Here is a 25868-nt window from a genome sequence, read left to right as displayed (position 1 = left end):
GGTTGCCATTGCAGCCTTCTGTGCGCGGACTTGAGATATGCACCAGTTGCTCATTTGACCATCGCACCACCTGCTTTCATGACTTCATGTGACGCTGATTGGAGGACTAAGCAGGTGCTATACCTTGCCCAATAGTGACTTGCAAGCTTGCGGAGGGAAGGAGTGCCTTACACATCTTTTGGTAAAGATGTACAGTGGCATGCAAAAGTTTGGGCACCCCTGGGCAAAATTTCTGTTACTGTGAATAGCTAAGTGAGTAAAGGATGACCTGATTTCCAAAAGGCATAAAGTTAAAGATGACACACTCCTTTAATATTTTAAGCAAGATTACTTTTTTATTTCCATCTTTTACAGTTTCAAAATAACAAAAAAGGAAAAGGGCCTGAAGTAAAAGTTTGGGCACCCTACATGGTCAGTACTTAGTAACACCCCCTTTGGCAAGTATCACAGCTTGTAAGTGCTTTCTGTAGCCAGCTAAGAGTCTTTCAATTCTTGTTTGGGGGATTTTCACCCATTCTTCCTTGCAAAAGTCTTCTAGTTCTGTGAGATTCTTGGGCCATCTTGCATGCACTGCTCTTTTGAGGTCTATCCACAGATTTTCAATGATGTTTAGGTTGGGGGACTGTGAGGGCCATGGCAAAATCTTCAGCTTGCGCTTCTTGAGGTAGTCCATTGTGAATTTTGAAGTGTGTTTAGGATCATTATCCTGTTGTAGAAGCCATCCTGTTTTCATCTTCAGCATTATTTACAGACGGTGTGATGTTTGCTTCCAGAATTTGCTGGTATTTAATTGAATTCATTCTTCCCTCTACCAGTGAAATGTTCCCCGTGCCACTGGCTGCAACACAAGCCCAAAGCATGATTGATCCACCCTCGTGCTTAACAGTTGGAGAGGTGTTCTTTTCATGAAATTTTGTACCTTTTTTTCTCCAAACATACCTTTGCTGATTGCAGCCAAAAAGTTCTATTTTAACTTCGTCAGTCCACAGGACTTGTTTCCAAAATGCATCAGGCTTGTTTAGATGTTCCTTTGCAAACTTCTGATGCTGAATTTTGTGGTGAGGATGCAGGAAAGGTTTTCTTCTGATGATTCTTCCATGAAGGTCATATTTGTGCAGGTGTTGCTGCACAGTAGAACAGTGCACCACCACTCCAGAGTCTGGTAAATCTTCCTGAAGGTCTTTTGCAGTCAAACGGGGATTTTGCTTTGCCTTTCTAGCAATCCTACGAGCAGTTCTCTCGGAAAGTTTTCTTGGTCTTCCAGACCTCAACTTGATCTCCACCGTTCCTGTTAACTGCCATTTCTTAATTACATTATGAACTAAGGAAACGACTAGCTGAAAACGCTTTGCTATCTTCTTATAGCCTTCTCCTGCTTTGTGGGCATCATTTATTTTAATTTTCAGAGTGGACAGCTGCTTAGAGGAGCCCATGGCTGCTGATTGTTGGGGCAAGGTTTGAGGAGTCAGGGTATTTATAAAGCTCTGAAATTTGCATTACCTGGCCTTTCCTAACGATGACTGTGAACAAGCCATAGCCCTAACAAGCTAATTAAGGTCTGAGACCTTGATAAAAGTTATCTGAGAGCTCAAAACTCTTGGGGTGCCCAAACTTTTGCATGGTGCTCCTTTCTTAAACTCTAAAATTGTACAAAACAAAATTAATACACTAATCTTGCTTAAAATGTTGAAAAGAATGTTTCATCTTTAACTTTATAACTTTTGGAGATCAGTTCACCTTCTACTCACTTACTACTTACTGTAACAGGAATTTTGACCAGGGGTGCCCAAACTTTTGCATGCCACTGTATCTCCACTCCACTACCCTGTTATGGAAGAGCCACTTAAACTCCTGGACTGCCATATACATTGCCTATAAAAAGTATTCACGCCCCTCTCCCCCGGTAGTTTTCATGTTTTACTGTTTTACAACATTGAATTACAGTGGATTTAATTTGGCTGTTTTTGACACTGATCAACGGAAAAAGACTCTTTTGTGTCAAAGTGAAAACAAATCCCTGCAGTGATCTAAATTAATTACAAATATAAAACATAAGATAATTGCATAAGTATTCACCTCCTTCAAGTCAGTAATTGGTAGATGCAGCTTTGGCAACAATTACAGCTTTGAGTCTGTGTCGATAGGTCTCAATCAGCTTTGCACATCTGGACACTGCAATTTTTTCTCATTTTTTACAAAACTGCTCAAGCTCTTCTCAGATTGCATGGGGACCATGAGTGAACAGCCCTTTTAAAGTCCAGCCACAAATTTTCAGATTGGATTGAGTTCTGCACTCTGACTTGGCCACTCCAGGCCATTGACTTTGTTGTTTTTAAACCTTTCCTGTGTAGCTTTGGCTTTATGCTTGGGGTCATTGTCTTGCTGGGAAACAAATCTCCCAAGTCGCAGTTCTCTTGTGACTTGGTTTTCTTCCAGGATTTCCCTGTATTTTGCTGCATTCATTTTCTCCTCTACCTTCACAAACCTTCCAGGGCCTGCTGCAGTGAAGCATCCCCACAGCATGCTGCAGTCATCACCGTACTTCATGGCAGGGATGGTGTGTTTTTGATGATGTGCGATGTATAGCTTATGCCAAACATAGTGTATAGTCTGATGGTTGAAAAGCTCAATTTTGGTTTCACCAGACCATAGAACCTTCTTCCAGCTGACTTCAGATCCTCCCACATGTCTCTGGTAAAATCTAGCCGAGATTTCATGTGAGTTTTTTTTCAACAGTGGCTTTCTCTTTGCTACTCTCCCATAAAGCTGTAACTGTTGAAGCACCTGGGCATCAGCAATTATATGTGCAGTCTCTCCCATCTCAGCCACCAAAGCTTGTAACTCCTCCAGAGCTGTCTCCTGGTGGCCTCCTTCACTATTCCATTCTTAAATGGTCACTCAGTTTTTGAGGACAGCCTGCTGTAGGCAAATTTACAGCTGTGCCATATTATTTCCCTTTCTCAATGATTGAATTAACTGCTCCAAGGGGAATTCAGTGATTTGGAAATCTTCTTGTATCCATCTCGTGACTTGCGCTTTTCAATAACCTTTTTATGGAGTTGCTTGGAATGCTCTTTTGTCTTCATGGTATAGTGTTTGTCAGAATACTGACTTACCAGTAGTTGGACCTTCCAGATACAGATATATTTTTAACTATAATCAATTGAAACACCTTGACTGCACACAGTGAACTCCATTGAACTAATTATGTGACCTCAAAAACCAATTGGCTACACCAATGATGATTTGGTGTGTCATGCTAAAGGGACTGAATACTTATGCAATCAATTATTTTGTGTTTTGTATTTGTAATTAATTTAGATCACTTTGTAGAGATCTGCTTTCACTTTGACGTGGAAGAGTCTTTTTCTGTTGATTGGTGTCAAAAAAAAGGCCAAATTAAAAATTCACTGTGATTCAATGTTGTAAAACAATACAATATGAAAACTTCCAAGGGGGCGTGGGGGTGAACACTTTTTACAGACCCTAATGTCTGTCTTGCTGAAATTAATTTACAGCAGCCTTTGGCCTTACTTGAGTATAGATAGTGTGGTTACCCCTCAAAGCAGCAGATAGGATATTAATTTGAAAATGGGTACAAAAAGGGTTGGTGTTAGCATAGATTGCTATGGTCAATCTAGTCAGGATGGGTTGCACTTGGCATTGGTCCAAATACTCTTCGTCCTTTAACTGCATTTTGTCAGAAGACTGATTTCATAGTTCATATTTATAGAAACACATTGTATCATAACAAAGACAGAAGACAATGCAGTTTTCATGAATTTAAAGAATAGGAAACAACTGAATTGGCTGAAGCAATTCATGTAGACATTTCTCTTTGCTTAAAGAACTGTGTAATACTGGTTATCTTGCAGTCCTCCAAGACGTAGAGAAAGATGATTGGACCTATGTTGTGTAATTTATCCATTTTTAAACAGGCTGCACCATTTTGATCTTTAATACTACTTACATACGTATTTCTTTATTTGTTATCTGTTTTCAAATATTTATGAATAAGTACCTGCAATACTTTCCTATTCTTTTTACTTCAATTGTTTTTTTGGTATGCTCAGTGCTATGAACACTATCATTTTCCAATCCTCTTTACTTCCAATGGTGACTGCCTTGATGAATTTCACAAATTGCATTCATTGCTTTAACCCTTTTATTCCTGTGATCATGTCATTGTTATAAGTCATTCCCCGACCGCATTCACTTCTCCAATCTCAATCCCATGATATTCAAAGATTCAAAGTGCAGTACATTTATTATCAAAGTACGTATGCAGTATACAACCCTGAGGTGGTTCTTCCCTCATTGATTTCAATCTTGCTTGTGCTTTAATCAACGAGTTGTTCAAGAATTAGAGCTGATTGTGGGACAGCAAATGTGCCAGATTATTCAGTCGGCCCAAAAACACATTATCAAAATGTAAATTACAGGCTCCAATCTCACACAGATTAGTAGTAGAAGTACTGTATATTAAATAAAAGAGAAGTAGGTGTTGCTCAGTTCGAAAAAACACTGGTGGGTGCCCGGAAAGCACTGTATACTGTGGTGGTAAAGGCAGATATATTAGGGACTTTAGAGATGTTTAAATAGGCACATGAATGTGAGGAAAATGAAAGGGTATGGTCATTGTGCAGGGAGAAGAGATCTGATTACTAATTGAATTGGTATGGCAGAATGTGGTGGGTTGAAGGGCCTGTGCCTTTGCTGTACTGTTATATTTTCCACATAATGGGAGAAGGCAGGTGAATGGAGTTGAGAAGGATACTAAATTTATATACCTATCAATTTACTGCTCAACCTCCTGGACTCCATGGCAAACAAGCCCAAACTATACAATCTCCCCTGCCCCTCCCATACCTAAACTCCAATCTGGGCCATACCTGCTGCATTTCCTCTGCACACTCAAGTGCAACTATATCCGCCCACTAGTGTGGAACCAAGTACGCTCTAACCAGTACTTGTAAAGGTGCGATGTAATATTTATATTCTGTGCCTCATCCGGTGAAGGCAAGCATACTATGTGTTTCTTCACCATCCTAGCTTTCTGTATTGCTGCTTTACAGGAGTTGAGGGAGTTGGACCCCCCAAATCCCCTGTTATTCAACACTTCTTAGTGGCCTATATTTACTGTATATTTGTGACTTCCCAAAAGGTGCTCTGCCCAACTTTCCAGTTGATATGATTTTTGCTATTAGCTTTAGGCATGCAACATAGAACATTATAGCACTGTACAGGCCCTTTGGCTCACAGTGTAATGCAAACATTTTAACCTTCTCAAGTCCTTCTCTCCTACCTAGCCCTCCAATTTAATATCATCCATGTGCCCTTCTAAGAGTTTCTAAAACGTTTTTCAATGTATCTGTCTCTATCACCACCCCTGGCAGGGCAGTTCATGCACCCACCACCTTCTGTGTTTAAAAAAAAAAACACCTACCTTTGATATCCTCTTACTATACTTTCCTCCAGTCATCTTAAAATGGTGCTCTCCACCCCCCCCCCCCATATTAGACATTTTTGCCCTGAGGAAAGGTCTCTGGCCATCCACTTGATCAGTGCTTCTTATCATCATGTCCACCTCTATCAAGTCACCTGTCAACCTCCTTTGCTCCAAAAAAAAAGCGTTTGCTCAACCATTCCAGGCATCATCCCAGTGATTCTCCTCTGTACCCTCTCTAAAACTTGTACATCCTTGCTGCGATGAAGTGACCTTTGTGGTCACAGTGTAATGCAAACTCTGTGTGGTCTAACCAGAATTTTATTGAGCTGCAGCATGACCTTGTGGCTCTTGAACTAATGAAGGCCAACACACCATCTGCCTTCTTAACTACCCTAGCAACTTGCAGTGCAGCTTTGAGGTGCCTATGGAAGATAGATCCCTTATCCAGTAACCCACTATCTACAACTTCACCAACCTTCGTGTCATCTGCAAACTTAATAACCTACCCTTTCACTTCCTCAGCCAAGTCATTTATAAAAGTCACAAAGAACAGGGGTCTCAGAACAGATTCCTGCAGAACACCACTAGTCACTGACTTCCAGTCATAATATGTTACATCTACTACTGCCCTCTTCCTTCTGTGGGCAGCCCAATTCAGAATCCACACTGCCATATTTCCCTTGATCCCATGCCTGCTGATTTTTTTGAATGAGCCTACCATGGGGAACCTTATCAAACGCCTTAATAAAATCCATGTAGACCACATCCGCTCCTATCTTCATCAATTTGTTTTGTTACTTCCTCAAAGAATTCAGTCAAGCTCTTCACAGAGCCATGTTGACTATCCCTAATCAGTCTATGCTTCTCCAAATGGTTATAAAACCTGTTTCCAAGAATCCTCTCAAATAGTTTGCCCACCAGTGACGTAAAACTCATTTGTTTATTGCCCAGGATTATCTCTACATCCTTTCTTGAAAAAGGGAATAGCAGTTGCCCCTCTAATCTTCTGGTCCTCCTTCTGTAGCCAGTGAGGACACAGATGTCATCAGCGAGGACACAGTAATCTCTTCCCATGCTTCTTGTGGCAAACTGTGGATATCTCCTTGGCACTGGGAACTTAGTTATCTTAATGTTTTTCTGAAGTTCTAACACATCCTGTTTCCAACTGTTGACATGTTCCAGCATATCAGCCTGTTGTACACTGTCCGTCCATTTTTCAAGTCCCTCTTGCTGGTGAATATTGAAGCAAACTATTCTGAAGGACTACAGCCTCCATCTTGAGATATGTTTCCTCTTTTATCCCTGATTTGTCCTACCTGACTCTAGTCATTCTCTTGTTCTTCATGTACATGTAGAATGCTTTGTGGTTTTCCTTAATCCTCCTCCTCAAGGCCTTCTCATATTCCCTTCTCGCTTTCCTAAGTCTATTCTTAAGCTCCTTCCTGGATAGCTCTCAACTTTCTAGAGCCCGGTCTTCTTGACAAGATTTTCTACATCACATAGTGCCTTTATTCTACCATCCTTTCTCTGCCTCAATGGCATAAACCTATGCAGAACATCATGCAAGTGCTCCCTAAACAATCTCCTCATTTCCATTTGCTCATTTCCTTGAGTACATCTGTTCACAATTTACACTTCCAAATTCCTGCTTTATAGCATCATAGTTCACCCTCCTCTAATTAAATACTTTGCCATACCATCTGCTCCTATCCCTGTCCAAGGCTATGGTAAATGTCAGGAAGTTGTGGTCACTATCTTAAAATGCTCACCTGTTGAGAAATCTTATCAACTGAGCAGTTTCATTGCCTAATACGAGATACAGTATGACCTGTCCTCTAGTTGACCTGTCTACATCATGCCACATCTATATCTTTTGCACTAAGGAGGTGCCAATTATTATCAGGGAAGTTGAAGGCCTACATTTATCACCTTTTCAAAATCTGCCTCCTGATCTGTTCCTCAGTATATCTATTGCCATACGAGGGGTTGGGAGTGGGGGAGGTGGTTCTATAGAATACCCCCAGTGGTGTTGCTCCCTTCCTGTTTCTGACTTTCACCCACACTAACTCAGTGGACAATCCCTCCATGACATCATCCCTTTCTTCAACTGTGATACTATCACTGATTAAGAATGCCACTCTCCCCCCCCATCTCTTTTACCTCTCTTTCTAACCCTGGAAAATTCAGCAGCAATTCCTGTCTCGGTGACAGCCAAGTCTCTGTAATGACCACAGCTTTGTGGTTTCATGTACTGGCCCGTGCTCTGTTCGTTATCCTTGTTCCTGACACTTCTCACAGTAAAATAAATATATTTCGACCCATCCAACTGTTTGCAGTTGTGCCCGATCCACATCCTGTCCTTCCTCACAGTCTTCCTACGAGTTGCATCTATCTTACCACCAACTGTTCCATCCTCTGATCTCTCACTCTGGTTTCTGTCTCCTTGTGAGACTATTTTAAACCCTACCCAACAGCTCTTACAAACCTGCCCACAAGGATATTAGTCCTCCTCACATTCGGGTGTACACTATACATTTTGTACAGATCATACCTTCCCCAGAAGAGATCCCAATGATCCACAAATCTGAAACTCTGCCCCCTGCACTAATTCCTCAACCACACATTCATTTGCCAAATCTCCCTATTCTTACCCTCCCTGGTGTGTGACACAGGCAGCAACCATGATGTCCTGCTTTTCAGCTTCCTACCTAGCTCCCTAAATTCTCTTTTCTGAATCTAATCACTTTTCTTGCCTTTACAGGGCCTTGGGAAAAAGTATTGAGTGTCAACCCTTTGTTCAACCCAACCCTGTGCTATATATATGCACACAAACACACCTGCATGTGTGACCTCTACCCTTTGACCTGTTTGGCATGGGTAACCCTACCAAGAACCGAAGCATAAAGCCAACTGTTTAGACGCATATTCATATTGGTGGTTGTCTCTCGGGGTCCGAGGAAGACTAAACATTGTGCAGTCATCTGTGGATACGCATGTAGCTTCGGAGACCGAAGGCCAAAGCACACATGCGGTTGCAGGTTGGACATGGAATGGCGGTTGTTAGAACAGGTGCATACACAGCTTTGTGGCGTCTGTCTCGTGCTGCTGCAAGGCGCTGACTTCGGTCATCCTCAAAGTCAGATGCAGCTTTTCTGGTCAGGGCATGCCATGCAGCCCTGTCGGCTGCAGACTCCTCAAGTTGTCGAGGCTGGAGGTCTGCCCATTTGATGTACGATTTCAGATTGTCTTTGAATCTTTTTTTGGGGCAGCCCTGATTGCGACTGCCATGCTCAAGCTCACCGTAGAGCAGCTGGCTGGGGATTCTTGTTTCACCCATGTGGATTACATGGCCAGTCCAGCGTGGCTGGGCCTGGAGGATCCTTGCCTCAATTCTTGTGCTGTTGGCTCTGTCAAGGACTTCCTGGTTGGTGATTCGGTCCTGCCATCGAATGCTCACGATCGACCGCAGAGAGGGCATGTGAAACTGCTCCAGCTGTTTGATGTGCCTGCGGTACAGGGTCCAGGTTTCGCAGCCGTACAGGAGAGAGGTGAGGACCACAGCCTTGTACACCTTGAGCTTGGTTGAAAGCTGAATGTCTTTCTGCTCCAGAACTTTGACACGGAGTTTCCCGAGTGTCTGGCTGGCTTTCTGGATCCTTGCTATGATCTCTTCGTCAAGGCATCTGACACTGTAGATGGTTCTTCCTAGATATTTGAAGCTCTCCACATTCTTCAGGACAGTGCCGTCGATGCATGGCTGAGGAGGGTGACTGTTTGGTGCAGGTTGTAGGAGAACTTCTGTCTTACCGAGGCTGATTGTCAGTCCAAACAGCTTTGAGGCTGCGGAGAACTTGTCGACAATCGTCTGCCTGTGGTTCTCCTGGTGGGCCATGAGGGCACAGTCATCAGCAAACAGGGCTTCAGTGATGAGCCTCCTCAACGTTTTGGTCTTTGCAGCAAGGCATCTCAGGTCAAACATCGATCCGTCTAGGCGATATCTTATCTAAGTACCCAGGTCTAGGTCCTTAACAGCATGCTTCAGCATTTGGGGTGAAGAAGAGGTTCATATAGTACTTATGTAACACCCTGGTTCACATTTTTACTGCTGTGCTATAGGTATTTCATTTTAGCAGTTCTGTAAGAGCAGTCTGTTCTGCTTTCAGCTTGTTTGGGTTATCGTTGAAGATGAGGGATCCTTAGGATTGTGTGTCATCCAATTAGGGTGGAAGAACTGGGAGGTTTTGTGAGGGACACTAAGGTTGGTCTGGGGGTTTTTTTTGTTGTTTGGCGGGAGATGGAGAGAGCCGATCGAAGGATTCGACCCGGTGGTGGACCGTGATTTGGTGGAGCAAAGTGCCGGGTCTACTGGGGATCGGTGAATATATGTGTCTTTTGGAAGGGTTGAGCTCCAAGTGCACGTTTGACTGTTAAATTATAATGGGTCCTGTTTATTTTTTTTAATCTTTCTTTACTAGCCCTTTAGTTGAGTTAAGATTCATAAATGTAATTCTTTTAATCATATGCAGTGTGCTGCCTGTTATTTCTTGGCACTGAGTTGTCACAGAATAGCAAATTACACAGTATCCACACAAACCGGCGTTCGGGGTGGGAGAGTTGTCTCAATCTCATGGGTTTGGTGGGACTAGAGTGTGTATTTCCTAGACTTATGTAGCCAAGGAAACCAGCGGGGTTCACATCAACCAAATGAACTGAACTGAACCACAGGATGCTGACAAACTTTACTTTCCCTCCTAACGTGGGAGCCCTTTCTTTAGTGCCTGTTTCCTCTTTGGATTCTGGGGTACACTTGATCATCCTGCTCATCGGCGATCCTTGGAGGGGAGAGGTCTGTTATCCAGGTTGTACAAGACTTGAGATGGCATTGTCAGCCACCCCTGTAAGGTGTGAGTTGGTGTGAATCTGTTGTTTTATAAGTTCATTTATCCTTTCGATCAGCCCTGATGCCTGGGGTTAGTAGGAAATGTGACACACCCAATGAATTCCTTTACTGGCAGCCCAGTCTTTCACACAGCTTGTCCCAAGAAATGAGACCCAATAATAACTCACTAATTTCTGCAATCCCTTTAGAACAGGGGTTTATTACCTGGGATCCATGGACCCCTCAGTTAATGATATGGGTCCATGATATAAAAATGGTTGGGAAACCTTGATTTAGAGTGCTGTCTTGGTCAGCTTTTGTACACAAAATTGTTATCAATGGACCTGAATAGTTGTCAACTATTGTGAGCAAGATATTTAAATTGTTGCTGCTGTGACAGGGGTCCATTGTGATCAATCTGCCATAGCTGGGCAGGACGAGTCCTCCTTTTAATGTGGGCAGTCAACTTCTCAGGGAGAGCTCTTCTTTTAATCTGTTGATAAATATCACATGCAATAACAACTTCCTTAGTCGTGTCCACTGGTGGTCATGTGCCTTGTTGTTTAGTCCATTCAATTGTACCATACATGCCAAGATGACCGGTCGTATCATGAGCCCATTGTTCCATCACATGGGATTCTGGTGAGTTAATCTGATTTATTCATACTGACTGGTCCACTTTATTAGTAAAGGTGGTAGCAGGAGTCTTTCTCGTGGACGTCTACTTGGGAAACAGTGATCTTCATTTGTTGGGCAGCTTCCCAGAGTGGCCGCCCCCCCTGTGTTCGCCAGTTCCTCTTCTATCATCCTGTCATCCACTCAGTCATTCTGTTTGCCTCTTCCCAAGAGTCTGTGTATGTGAAGCTGATCCATTTCACACTGCAGTGATAAAGTGACTGCCACCAGTTCAACCTCCCTCTCCCTGCTTCTGCACAACTGTTTCTGTGACTGGGTTCAGTGCAGCTGCTGTCTTTCCAGCGGCTGGAGCTGTCTGTAAACCAGGCATTGCACTTATCTCCTTTAGACATATCTGTGACAGCAGCACTTAATGGAGCCACTGAGCTGCGCCACCCAGCAACTCAGCAATTTAACCTTGGCCTAATCACAAGATAATTTACAATGACCAATTAACCTACTAACCAGTACATCTTTGGGCTGTGGGAGGAAACTGGAGTACCTGGAGGAGTACCAAGTGCATACGAGAAGGGCAAGTAAACTTTCTTTCAGAGGATGCTGGAATTGAACCCTGAAGTTGGACGCCTTGGGCTGTAATAGAGTTACGCTGCAGAACTGTGCAGCTGGTGACAATCAACTGCTATCCTCCAGCTGCTGTCCAATTTCTTTACTGGCCAAACAGGACTGTTATACTCAGAGGTTGCAAGCCTGGTCACACCTTATTTTAACTCTGCTATGGTGACTGAGATCTCCAAATGTCCTCCTGGTGTCTGATACTGCTTCACACAAGCTATGGCACTAGGTGGCAGTATTGTAAGAGGTTCCCACTTCACTAGTTCCACTAAGACAGTTACTTTTAAATGGTAAATGTAAATTTTCCCAGTTTAGTCTCAACTGATTGTCCCTGAAGTACATTTGTCACAATTATGTTTTCAGGGTAACACACCTAACAGTATTTGGGTTTCCATCCACAGTCTGTCCGAAAAGTGAATCTTGGTGCCATTCCAGTTGTTTCCCGTTCTTTTACTATGTTGCCTCCTAAACCCTCTCTTTACACCAGAGGCTCCTGATACTGATCAGTTTCTCCATTTGTAACAGAATGCTCGGCACCTGTCCAACACAACATTAACCCTTTGTGTTTTGTTTTGTAACTCCAAAACATAAAAACTAATTGCAAGGAAAAGATGAGAGCCCAGGAGATAACTAGTGTATGTTTAGTTTTGTTTTTACTTTATTCGAGGTGTGCATGTCTGTTGTGCGGTATAATGACATATGCCATTTACATACTTTTACATATACAGGTGTCCCCCGCTTTTTGAACGTTCGCTTTACGAAACCTCACTGTTACGAAAGACCAGTGTATTTATTTTGTAAAATTGCCATTATCTTCAGCACATTCACTCTTCTTTTAAGTGCAGAAACTGGCTCAAATCCTCATTTTCTAACTGAGAGGTGAACAATTTTAACTTCATCTTGAATGCATTGATATCATTTACTAAGCTAGGAAAAAATTTGTTCTTGCCCTGGAGTTTCAAATTTAGATCTTTGAGATGGCTGGTAACATCAACTAAAAATGCTAAATCAAATAGCCAATTGTTATCGCATAAAAGGGCTCTTACCTCAGGCAGCTAATTTTTCTCTTCTAGAAAATTATGACAGTATTTTTCAGTTTTCAAAATCTACTCAGAACCCATCCTGTAGAAAGCCAGCGCACCTTACAATGAAGGACGAGATTGCCATATTCCAAATCTAACATTTCACAATATTCTCTGAATTCTCGTCTATTTAATCCTCTTGCTCTAATTTTATTCACGCATTTCACAACCAGAACATAACATGCTGCAAATTTAAAGTTTTTCCACACAGTGACTCTTGGTGTTTAATGCAGTGATATTTTAGTAGAGGACGACCTAAAAAGTTTTCAAGCAAAGTTAGTCCCAGTGGTATTGACGACGCTCCGTTAGTACAACACCAATGAGTTTACTAGAATCTAGTTGTAGATTTCCTAGGCATGATTTTACTTTGTCAAACATGTCTGATCCTCTTGTTTTTCCATGAAGTGACTCAAAACCAATAAGTTCTTCAAAGATGCTAAAATTATCATCAATTCCTCTTATAAAAATGCTTAACTGGGCTACATCACATGTGTCAGCAGATTCATCCAAAGCTAAAGAAAAGGAAGTACAAGCATGGACAAGGTCTTTCAGTTGCTCAAATACATCGTGACAGAGTTCTTCGGTGCATCTCGTAACTGTTTGCTTTGACAGAGCAATTTCGTCTACTTTCCTTTTGATATTTTTATCACCAAGACATCCTGCAAATATTTGGAGACTAGGCTTAATAATTTCTTCTCCATCAGAGAAAGACTTATGTTTTTTGGCCAACGCTAAAGCAATTTCATAGGATGCTTCTGTCATCGCCGAACTTTCACAACTTCTTTTAACAAATATATTTTGTCTTCTTTTGATTTCTTCCTTTTTCTTAATCACATACTCATTCTGTAACTCAGACCCAAGCACCAGCTTCAGTTTTCCTTCTATCTTAGTCTGATGTTGTGTTTTATAGTGTCTATTAAGATCATGTCTTCTATTATGTGAGAAAGTGTTTTCACAAACAATACAAAATGGTTTTCCTGATGGACCCGCTATAAATAAGAACTCATTTTCCCACTGTTAATTGAATTCAGGCTTACTATCGTTTTCTGCTTTTCTTTTGCTCATTTTCTTTTGCATTGTGATGGGTAACTGAATGTAAAAACAAGGCTTAATTTTCGAAAAAGTACAAAACTGCAAATGTTCACAAAGGACGAACAAAGCACAACTCCGTACCGCACGAGTGTCAATTGTAAACTGACTGGGATAAACCTGCGACGCACCGCTGGTGTAGACGCCTGGCACCTCAGGATCAAACAAGTATCAAATGTGTATTGAACAGTTATGGAACGACTGCAGAACAAAAGTCCTTCTTTCCTAGTTTGACTCATTGAACATTATTTTTAATTGAAAACAAATTAATGTGAAAGAAGATAACATTCGCCAAAAGATGTGCACAAAATAATAAAATTGCTAAAAATAATTGCTAAATTTTGGATTTATTCTCAATAAAACCCATTTCTAGCTCTAAGCTACTTGAATTCCTGTTACAGATTTTTTTTCTACAAATCAGTTTTTGGTTAATACTTTTTGCATGAGTAGGCTTTTTTATTATTATCACTGGGGTGCAATGCGCCACTTCTAATCATCCAGTGCCCCACTTTTGGTGCACGTGCTATAGGTTGGCCATCCCTGGTGTAGAGAGAGGGAACAAGTCATTAGTTGCACATACTTACTTTACATGCTTCCCCCTTTAGTCTTCCACACTCTAGCCATTCTTCCCTCCTGTGTCATCTTGCCACCTCCCTGTGTCATTGTAGTGATATGACAATGGGCTGTTTGTTACATATAAAGTTCTGCTCATACTTTGATGAGAGATTCTCAAGTTCTTCACCATACTGAGTATTGGAAATATATATGATACTATATATCATCATCACAGCTATCAGAAGTCCACCCCTTCCTTGGCCAATATGCCCTCACATTGACAGGATTCAGGTCATTATCCTTCATCTTTGCCCAGTCTTCCTGCCATACTTTAAGCAGTTTACATGTTCTTTCCTGATTCAGCAATAGGGATTCGTGTATATATTTGCAGATAAAGGAGACACTGCACATGTTAACCACAATAAATTACTTTATTAGAATTATATAAAACATGCAATACAGAAGGGAAAACAAATAGTTAATGAGGCAGCAGTACAGAAAACAAATTGGTACTTATCATCCACTAAACTAACTGATCTGCAGAATGCCAACAAACTTCCATGCAGCTCCCTCTCACCCTCTCGACATACTTGACACTATTCAACTTCAGCACTAATACTAGTCCTAAGAGATGATTCTCCACCTCTCTCTCACTTGTCTTTCTTTTCTCTTTCCCTTCCTCTCAGAAAATAATTGCTCCTTTTTATATCCTTCAAAACCCCTTAAACTAGTACTTCTCATGCATTTGGTACCTGCACCTGCACGATGATCATATCTTCTCCAGACAAACTGTTATGGCTGTAGACTTGCCCTCCCTTAATTTTCTCAAAACATTACTGTGAACTGTACTTTCTCAAAACTATTCCACCCCAAGCTAATACTGTTTTGTCTTACAGACTTCCATTTTATTTTAGCATATACCGGGGGGAATCACATTTAACTCTTTCTTTACAAATAGATGTGATGGATTTTGGCAAATTAAACCATGGCAGGAATAGCAAGGCTCTGGGGAGTGTTATAGAACAGGGAGTTACAGGGATGCAAATACATACTTCCCTGAAAGTGGTAACATATTTAGACAGAATAATACAGCACAGTACAGGCCCTTTGGTTCATGATGTTGTGCAGACCTTTTAATCCACTCTTAAGATCAATCTAACCCTTCCTTCCTACATAAGAGGAATAGAGGAATAGATAGAGTGGATAGCCAGCGCTTCTTCCCCAGGGCACCACTGCTCAATACAAGAGGACATGGCTTTAAGGTAAGAGGTGGGAAGTTCAAGGGGGATATTAGAGGAAGGTTTTTTACTCAGAGAGTGGTTGGTGCGTAGAATGCTCTGCCTGAGTCAGTGGTGGAGGCAGTTACACTAGTGAAATTTAAGAGACTACTAGACAGGTATATGGAGGAATCTTAAGGTGGGGGCTTATATGGGAGACAGGGTTTGAGGGTCGGCACAACATTGTGGGCCGAAGGGCCTGTAATATGCTGTACTATTCTATGTTCTATAACCCTCTATTTTTCTACCATCCATATGCATGCATTTAAGGTGAGAGGGGGTAATTTCAAAGGAGATGTGAGGGGCATGTTTTTTTTTACAGATAGGCACATGAATGTGAGGGAAATGGAAGGATATGGACATTGTGTAGGAAGAAGAGATTGGTTTAGTTGGCTGTTTGATCACTAATTTAATTAGTTCAACACAATATTGTGGGTGGAAATGGCCTGTTCCTATGCTGTACCTTTCGATGTTCTATGTGCCCGTCTTAAGAGTTTATAAATGCCCCTAATGTGTCTTCCTCCACTGCCACCTGGAGGGTGTCCCACATACCCACCACTCTGTGTAAATAAAATACTTTTCCTGCACATTGTTGGTGAGACCACACTTGGAGTATTGTATGAAGCTATGCTTGTCATACGATAGAAAAGGTATAATAGTATTGAATGGCATTCTATACTGCACAAGGGGTAAGTTTTTTAGACAGAAGTGGCTGGTATGTGAAGCAAGAATATGAAACAAGGTAGGAGCAATTGCAAAATTTAAAAGACATTTACACAGATACTGGATAGGAAAGGTTTTGTAGGATTATAGGCCAAACACAGTCATGTGGGAATAGTTGCAGAGGCTCCTTGGTTAGCATGGATGAAATGGATCAAAGGGTTTAATTCTGTTCTGTATAACTGTATGTTAGCCTGGCCAGTGTGAATTTGCAGGATCTTGCTCATCATTGCGGAACCTGTAAATTCAAGTCTTATTAGATTAGTTTCAGAAGCCAAATCTATCAGTTTGCTATTGAATTTTGTTTTCAGTGGTAGAGCCCAGTTTCCTCACCGTTAACCTGGGAGAAAAACTGAGTATCTCTCAGGCAGCTTGGTAATTGGTAACACACATAAAAATCCTTTGATTTTTAATGGCTGCGATTTTCTTTTCAGGAGTTTTCTCTACTCTCTGTGCTGTACCAAAGAAAGAAGGCTTTCTTGGATTGTACAAAGGTAATGGAGCAATGATGGTCAGGATCTTTCCATACGGTGCCATTCAATTCACAGCCTTCGACAGATACAGAAAGGTAAAATTAGTTGTCTCAGTAGTAATGATTTTGAGCCAACTCTCGCTGGCTCTGTTGACCTCTGTGGACTCATTTCCTGCCACTCCCTTACACTTATTTACCATACCCAGATGCAGAGAGTTTTGTTATGTAAGCCCTCTACCTCCAGAATCTATCAGTGTCCTGCATGGTAGACTAGCCTGGAAGATTAGATCTTATTCACAGTATGAAGTACAAGAATGGCTTGGGTAAGGAGTCAGAGAGTTGTTATTCAGATTGGAGGTTTGAGACCAGGAATTAATGTTGGGCTCTTGTTCTTTGTCATCTGCGTTAATGATTCAGATGGCAATATTGTTAAGTTTGCAGACGACAGCAAAGTTGGTGGTGTAGTGGACATTGAACAAGGTTGTCTAAGATTACAGTGGGACCTGGATAAACTAAGGAACCAGGTTAACAACTGATAGATGACCAGAAGACATATCAGCAGAATTAGGCCGTTTGGCCCATCAAGTCTGCTCCATCACTCCATCATAGCTGATATATTATCTCAACCCAATTCTTCTGCCTTCTTCCTGTAACCTTTGACACTCTGACCAATCAAGAACCTGTCAAGCTCCACTTTAAATATACCCAGTGACTTGGCCTCTATAGCCACATGTGGCAGTGAATTCCACAGATTCACCATCTTCTGGCTGGAGAAGTTTTCTTAATTTCTGTGCTAAACCTATGTCCTTCTATTCTGAGCTTAAGTGCTCTGGTTCTAGACTCGCCCATTATAGGAAACATCATCTCCACATTCCTTTCAATATTGAATAGGTTTCAATGAGATCCCCTCCCCTGTCATTTTCTAAACTTCAGCGTGTACGGACCCAAAGCTATCAAACATTTCTCATATGTTAAGCCTTTCATTTGTGTGAACCTCCCCTGGACCGTCTCCAATCCAGCACATCTTTTCTTAGATAAGGGGACTAAATCTGCTCAAAATACTTCAAGTGACCAATGCCTTATAAAGTCTCAGCCTTACATTCTTGCTTTTATATTCTAATCCTTTTGAAATGAATGTGAATGTTGTGTTTGCCTTCTTGACCACAAACTCAACCTGCAAGTGACTTGCACGTCCCTTTGCACCTCTGATTTTTGAATTTGCACTCTGTTTAGAAAATGGTCCATGTCTTTATTTCTTTTACCAAAGTGGATGGCTGTACACTCCCTAAACTGTATTCCATCTGCCAGTTCTTTGCCCTAATCTGTCTAAGTCCTTCTGCAGACTTCCTGCTTTCTCAACACTTCTTGCCCCTCCACTTATCTTTTTATTCTCCACAAGCTTGGCCACAAAGCCATCAATTCCATCATCCAGATCATTGGCATATAATGTGAAAAGTTTTATTTTTCATAAATAAAACAAAACATTTAACCAACACACACAAAATGCTGGAGCATCTCAGCAGGCCAGAAAAAAAATTATTTTCATTTACACTGCCAGATGTGGAGCACCATGGATACTGGCAGCCAACCAGAAAAGGCCTCTTTTATTCCCACTCTTTGCCTCCTGCTCGTCAGCCAATCTTCTGTCCATGCTGGTTTCTATCCTGCAATACCATGGGCTCTTATTTTTGTTTAGAAACCTCATGTGGGGCACCCTGTTAAAGATGACCTGAAAATTCAAGTACACAACATCAACTGGATCTCCTTTGTTTATCCTGCCTATTATTTCCTCAAATAATTTGAACAGGTTTGTCAGGCTGGATTTCCCCTTAAGGAAATCATGCTGACTTTGACCTATTTTACCTTGTGCCTCCAAGTACCCTGAAACCTCATTCTTAATAAATGACTCCTAACATCTTCCCAGTCAGGTGAACTGGCCTATAAATTCCTGTCATTTGCCTCCTTGCCTTTTTGAAGCATCCTCCCGAACCATTACAGAATCTAGTGATTCTTGAAGGATCATTACTAATACTTCCCACAATCTGTTCAGCTACCTCTTTCAGAACCCTGGGTCCGTCTGGTGCAGGTGACTTGCCTTTCAGCTTACCAAGCACCTTCTCCTTGATAGTAGCAACTACACTCACCTCTGCCCTGTGACATTCTTGAATTGCTGGCAAACTGCTGGTCAGTGAAGACGCAAAATACTTATGAAATTTGTCTGCCATTTCTTTGTCCTGCATTACTACCTTTCCAGTGATCTGATACCATCATTACCTCTCATTTATTCTTTATATATCTGAAAAGGTAAAATTTAAATTGGATAATTATATTGCATTTTGGTAAGTTAAAACAGAGCAGGGCTTAGGGTGGCAACACAGGTGGACAGGATGGTGACCTTTGGCATACTTGTCTTCATTTTTCAGGGTATAAAATACAATCTGTGATGCCATGTTGCAACTGTACAAGTCGTTGATGAGACAGAGTTGGAGTGTTATGTGCAATTTGAACACCACGGAATAGAGAAGATGGGAAAGATTTAAAGGAACTTGAGGGGCAATTTTTCGCACCGAAAGCTGTGGGGCATAGGAGCAGAATTAGCCCATCTGGTCCATCGAATCTGCTTTGCCATTTCATCATGGTTGATCTGTTTCCCACTCAACCCCTATCTCTTGCCTTCTTCATGTAAGCTTTCACACCCTGACTAATCAAGAAACTATCAACCTCTGCCTTAAGTATACCCAATGACCTGGGCTCCACAGCCGCCTGTGCCAGTGAATTCCACCAATTCACCATCCTCTGGCTAAAGAAATTCCTCCTCATCTCCTCTGTAAAGTGTTGTCCCTCTATTCTGAGGCTGTGCCCTCCGGTCGTCGACTCCCCCACCAAAGGAAAATCTTCTCCATATCTACTCTACCTAGGCCTTTCAACATTCAATAGGTTTCAGTGAGATCCCCCCACACTTCATTCTTCTAAATTCCAGCAAGTACGGGCCTAGAGCCATTAGTCGCTTCTCATACAATAAGCCTTCATTCCAGGAATCATTCTTAAAAATCTCCTCTAAACCTCCTCCAATGTCAGTATATCCTCTTTTTAAATAAGGGGTCCAAAACTGCTCACAATACTTCAAGTAAGGCCTCTTCAGTGCTTTATAAAGCCTTGGCATTACATCCATTACATTGCCAAAAGAAGCTGTGGAGTTTCAGTTCATGTTGCTCACCCCTCTCTTCCCTGCCTGTTTATGTAGGTCGGTCTCTTAGGTGTTGCTGTTGTATCTGTTTCTACCACCTTTCCTAGAAGCACGTACCAGACACCCATCATTCTGTGCAAGAAAGAAATATGCTTCACTCATCACATTTAAAATTCACCTGAAAGCTATGTTCTCTAATATCTGGCATTTTCACTTTGGGGAAAAAGATTAAAACCATCTAATCTATCCATTAATTTAATTTAAACCGTATATATTTTCTTTTCTTTCTTGACTAAATTCACCGTCTCTCTCATAATCCAAAATTCCCTTACCTTGCCATCCTTGCCCTTCCTTCTTACTGGAACATATCTGTCCTGTGTGCTTTGCTTTTGACATTGAACACTCTCCACACGCCAGATGTAGACTTGCCCAAAACAGCTTTTCCCAATTAACTTCCTCTAGTTACCATCTAATACTCTCATAATTTGTCCCGCTCCAATAGAATACCCTCCCACAATCTCCAAACTTAACTTAGTTCATAGCTATCTCAACACTTAAGGAGTTGCAATCACCTTCCTCCTGCTGCCTGGGAGTGGTTGAAGTTGGGTCACTGACCACATTTAAGTCTATAGATAAATACTTGAATCATTTAGGAGCAGAGGTCTATGGACCAAATGCTGGGTGGTGGGGTTCATTTGGAAGGGTGCCCTATGATCAGCATGGTGAGTTGGGCTGAATGGCCTGTTTTGAAGCTGTATGATTCAATGATTGAGAAATGTCTAGGGCCATATTGTTTTGAACCTTCCAAATCTCTGCTCAAGATAGCTGAGATTTTATTGCTATTTAATGATCTTTGTTTTTTAATGTCGATTTTTATTTAAATATATTTGAATTTAAATTCCCTTTTATCTCCAGGTTAGTGGTCCTGGTCTCCACATACTAGTCCAGTAATTAGTCACGATGCTGTGACACCTGCAGTACGGCAAGTCTTTCTATAAACTGGCAGCCTTCCACTTCATCAGATATTTCTCAGTTTGTTGGATATGGTGTTGTTATTCAGTGTCGGTTCTTTTGATATCTCAACAGTCACAAAGTACTGGGTATCTGATGGCACACAACACTTTTCAGTGTATTTAATATTCATTTTGACTAAGAATGCCATGTTGCACTATTGCTTCAGTAATACATTTGGTAGAAATTGGGATGGGATTTGTATTTAAAATTATGAATAAACAGATCTTTGTTTTGTATAGATTTTGATCAGCAAGCTAGGTATTGCTGGGCATGTTCACCGATTAATGGCTGGATCCATGGCAGGTATATATTTCCTTTTGAATTTCATATGTTAACTTCTGTAAAGAATGGTTCAGACATTTCCACAGATCTTGTTTCTAAATCTAGAAGTTTGAAATGAATATTTACATGAATCACATGGATCTGTTTTTAAATATTCTCAATTGGTAGGACGAAGGAATATGTGTCATCTTGAATCATCCCACCATTTGGATCAAAATTCATATCACTACAACATATTCTTTCATTGTTTCTATAATGATTTAATTTCTTATTTTTGTAAGTTAGATATGACTAGGCAGGAGATTTTTATTGCTCATCCCTACTTGGGTTGGCCTTTTTGATGGTTGTGAGTTGAAGTAGTACTCAAAGTGCTGTGGTAAGTGGAATGCTGGTATTCTGATCTGTGGAGAAAGAAGCAAGGGCATCATATTTCCAAGTTGATACAATCTCACGTATCTGTTTTCCTGATCTTGGACAATGAAAGAATAACATTAAATTTATGAGTCAGAATTATGTTATTTCGAGATGGGTTAAAGTACAGTTATTACTATTCTCCTTGTCATGAGTGATGGAATTTACAGTAATTGGCTGGTGCTGCTGAGAAAGTAATGGTGGGTTGCTGGGTTTCTGAATTGCACTTTGCAAACACTTGAGAACTCAGGTGAAGGGAGTGATTTAGTGTTATACGAGGCACCACTCATAGAACATGGAACAGTACAGCATAGTAACAGGTCCTTTGGCTCGCAGTGTAGTGACAAACTAATTAAATTAATAATCAAATGCTCAACTTAAATAATCGCTCTGCCCACACAATGTCCATATATTTCCATTTCATGCACATTCACTTGCCTATTTAAGAGCTTCTTTAATCCCCTATTGTATTTACCTCCATCATCATTCCAGGCAGCACATTCCAGATATTCACCACGCTATATAAAAATAATTGTCCTGCATACCTGCTTTGAACTTGCCTCTTAATGCATATCCTTTGGTATTAGATATTTCAACACTGGTGAAAAAAAGATACCATCTGTCGTCTCAATCTATTCCTCATAATCTTATAAACCTCCTTCTGATCTTCCCTCAGGCTCCACTGCTCCAGAGAAAACAACCCAAGTTTGTCTAACCTCTGTATAGGCATGCCCTCTAATCCAGGCAGCATCGCGTTAAACCTTTTCTGAACCCTCTCCAAATCGTCCACATCCTTCCTATAATGGGGTGGCCAGAACTGGATGCAGTACTCCAGATGCAGCTTTATAAAAGTTACAACATAACTTCTTGACTTTGAACTGAATGCCTTGACTAATAAAGGCAAGCGTGTCATATGCCTTTTTTACCACATTGTCAGCCTGTGTATCCACTTTCAGGGAGCTATGAAATAGGACCCTAAGAACCCTGTGCTCATCAATACTGTAAAGGGTCTTGCCATTTGATCTCCCAAGGTACAACACTTCATATTTGACTGGGTTAAATTACATCTGCCATTTCTTTGTCCCTAGCTACCACTGATTTATAACCCTAGTATCCTTTGCCAGTCTTCTCCATTATCCACAACAGCAGCAATCCTTCTATCATCTGCAACATCATTAACCCACCATCTACATTTTTATCCAGGTCATTTAAATATGTCACATACAGCGAGGTCCCTTTCTGGATCCACATGGAACACCACTAGTCACAGACTTACTGCCAGAATAAATTCTGTTGATCACTACCCACTGTCTTTTATGGCCAAGCCAATTCACTGTGGATCCCTTGAATCTCAGTCTTTTGGATGAGCTTCCCAGAGGAAACATTTTCAAACATTACTAAAATCCATTTAGACAATATCCACAAATCAACTTTCATCAGTCACATTTCTCCTAAGTGATACTAGGCTGCCTGAAGTTTTGCTCCTCCTCAGCAGATTTTAATGTAATCTGTGACACTTCAGAATTATACTTTATTAAGTCTGGGTTGGTTTTGCAAATAATTCTTGGTGAGCTTTCAGATTGCAACTTGTTCTTTCCTTCGTATTCATTGATTGTTGGTTTATTGGCGATGCTTGATCCAGTTGCTCTCAAAAAGGTGTTGAGAGTTATCTCCTTAAATGATTATACTCCGTGTAGAGAAGATATTACTGGGCTTTTAAATGGAGAAATCTAGAATTTGGCTCAGTCACGATAAAGCTATATGTCTCCCAGCCAGGCAAATGATTTGTAAGGGCTCTTAGATGGAAGGGTGCTGTTTCAAATGAATAAACCTTTGCTCTTCTTGGCAATGCACATTAAATACTTGGAAGGTGCGGGCAAATAAGTTTTGCTCTCTGATACTCATTGGGGTTTGCGAGAATCAATGGTGCTTCACTGAAACATAAAAGATTATAAGGGAGATTGATTGGGTGAGGATGTTTTGATCTTGATGGTATGATTTCAGAATAATAGGTGATGGAGGATTATTTGTCTCTGGGAGAGCCATGAATCTTTAGAATTCTGTACCCCAGAAAGCTGTGGAGATGGAATCAATGTTTTGAGTAGTTTATTGAAATAGGCAGCCGAGAGGTGTGGGGAGAGAATAAGAAAATGGTATTGAGGCCAAGATTAGATTAATCATGACCTTACTGAATGGTAGAGCAGGCCAATTAGCTGCTGGTATTCATATTCTTAAGTTAATACATATGGGCATTGAAGGTTAAAGTCTGACGGGAGATCAACTTATTTTACAGGTAGCTATTTTACAACAGAAAGCTGGATTTCACTTTGTATGCAAATTGTTAATGCACTGCTATTGTTGACTATATCATGTTCTCACGTGTTGGTGTTTTACTGAGTTCTAGTGAATTATGAACAATAAATAGTGGTGTCTTACAGGGATTACTGCTGTAATATGCACTTATCCACTGGACATGATTCGAGCACGTCTGGCATTCCAGGTCAAAGGGGAGCACAAATACACTGGAATCATTGATGCTTTCAGAGTTATTTATAAACAGGTGTGTGTTGAATGGTTTAGTCATACTACATAGGACTGGCTTAAGAACTTGTGATTGTGATAGTTCTTACTAACCATAGCTTCAAGAATTAAGTGTATATTCATTCATATACTGTTTATACGTTAGTGCTATTCAGTTGTTATGTGATTGATATAAAGAACATGTTTCCATCTTTCTGTGTAAAGTTCAGTTTAATGATAATAACTGAACTGAGTTTCGTCCATGTTGTCTGCAGGATTTTTCACAGACTTCCCATTCCAAAAACTGCAATCTTGTACTGTTGCTTCAGTTGTAAAGTATTGAAGTAGAAATGATAGAGTTTAAGAGATGATGGTTAATTCAGTACTTATATAGCAGTGTGGGATGCAGTTAAAACTTTCTGTGATCACATGTAATATCAGTTGGTGTGTTGTCTCTCAAGTGCCATGGTTCATGTTCAGTAGCATAGATAAAGTGAATATTGAAAGATATGGACTGGTAAATGGGATTAATTTAGATTGGTACTTGATTGGAATGGATATAGTGGGCTGGACACTAACAATATTAGAAATTTTATATGAAATAATTTAAATCATATAAAGGAGCAGCACAATAATAGGTATTTTGGCCTGCAGTGTTTTGCTGTACTAATTAAAGAGTCATAGAGCTGTACAGCATGGATATAGAAGCTTTGGTTCAGTAAGTCCCTGCTAACCACCTAGCTAGCCCTAATTTCCTTTGTTCAGCTCATATCCTTCCAGGTACCTATTAAACTATTTAAAAAATTATACTATCATACCTATCTCAACCAATTCCTCCAACAACTCTTTCCACATACTTGCCACCCTCTAAGAAAAGTTGTCCCTCAGGTCTCTTTTAAATCTTTTCCCTCTCACTCTAAATTTGAGCTGCCTAGTTTTAGATTTCTGTACCCTAGAGAAAAGACTATTACTGTCCACCTTATCTACATTTCCCATAATTTAAAAAAAAACGCCTATAATGTTGTCCCTAATTCTTTTACAATGTCTGGAATGGACAGTGGCTTCACATAAGAAGACAGGGAGTAATAGTAGATAGTTGGCTCTCTGACTGGAGGCGTGTAACGAGTGCTGTGCCACAGGGATCAGTACTGGGTCCATTGATTCTGTCAACTGCATCGACAATCTGGATGATAATGTGGTAAACTAGATCAGCAAATTTGCAGATAACACCAAGATTGGGGTTAGAGTGAACAGTGAGGAAGGCTGTCAAAGCTTGCAGTGGGATCTGGACCAGCTGGAAAAATGGTTTGAAAAGTGGCAGGTGGAGTTTAATGCAGACAAGTGTGAAGTGTTGCACTTTGGGAGGATAAACCAGGTTAGGACTTGCGGTGAGCAGTTTGCCATTGAGGAATTCATACAGTCAGGTTGGAGGCTACTCTAGATTCAGGGTTTTTTAATGGCATTTGCAGTACACATTCTTTTATTTCTCTTTTAATATTTATATCTGTGCACTTGCTATGCTACTGTGACACTGTAATTTCCCTTGGGATCAATTAACTATCCATCTATCTATGTCTTACTCAGTGAACGGCAGGGCACTGAGGAGTGCATTAGAACAAAGGAATCTGGGAATACAGGTCCACAATTCATTGAAAGTGAAGGCACAGGTAGATAACATTGTGA

At 40.9% G+C, this 25868-nt stretch overlaps 1 protein-coding gene across 6 annotated transcripts in view; it reads left to right on the top strand.

Moving 5' to 3' along the window:
• The window catches only part of slc25a16 (solute carrier family 25 member 16), a 54918-nt gene that overhangs the window by 16738 nt on the left and 12312 nt on the right, over window positions 1-25868 (top strand). For all 6 annotated transcript variants that reach the window (XM_063071472.1, XM_063071477.1, XM_063071473.1 and 3 more), the window contains 3 exons: window positions 16734-16867; window positions 21212-21275; window positions 24104-24225. In XM_063071472.1, coding sequence (XP_062927542.1) covers window positions 16734-16867; window positions 21212-21275; window positions 24104-24225 — 320 coding nt within the window. The remainder of the gene's footprint in view (window positions 1-16733; window positions 16868-21211; window positions 21276-24103; window positions 24226-25868) is intronic.

This window comes from Mobula hypostoma, chromosome 19, assembly GCF_963921235.1.
Source record: "Mobula hypostoma chromosome 19, sMobHyp1.1, whole genome shotgun sequence".
In the NCBI taxonomy this organism is placed as follows: domain Eukaryota; kingdom Metazoa; phylum Chordata; class Chondrichthyes; order Myliobatiformes; family Myliobatidae; genus Mobula; species Mobula hypostoma.
The sequence above is the reverse complement of the archived record's forward strand: the minus strand, read 5'-3'. Positions and strand labels throughout refer to the sequence as shown.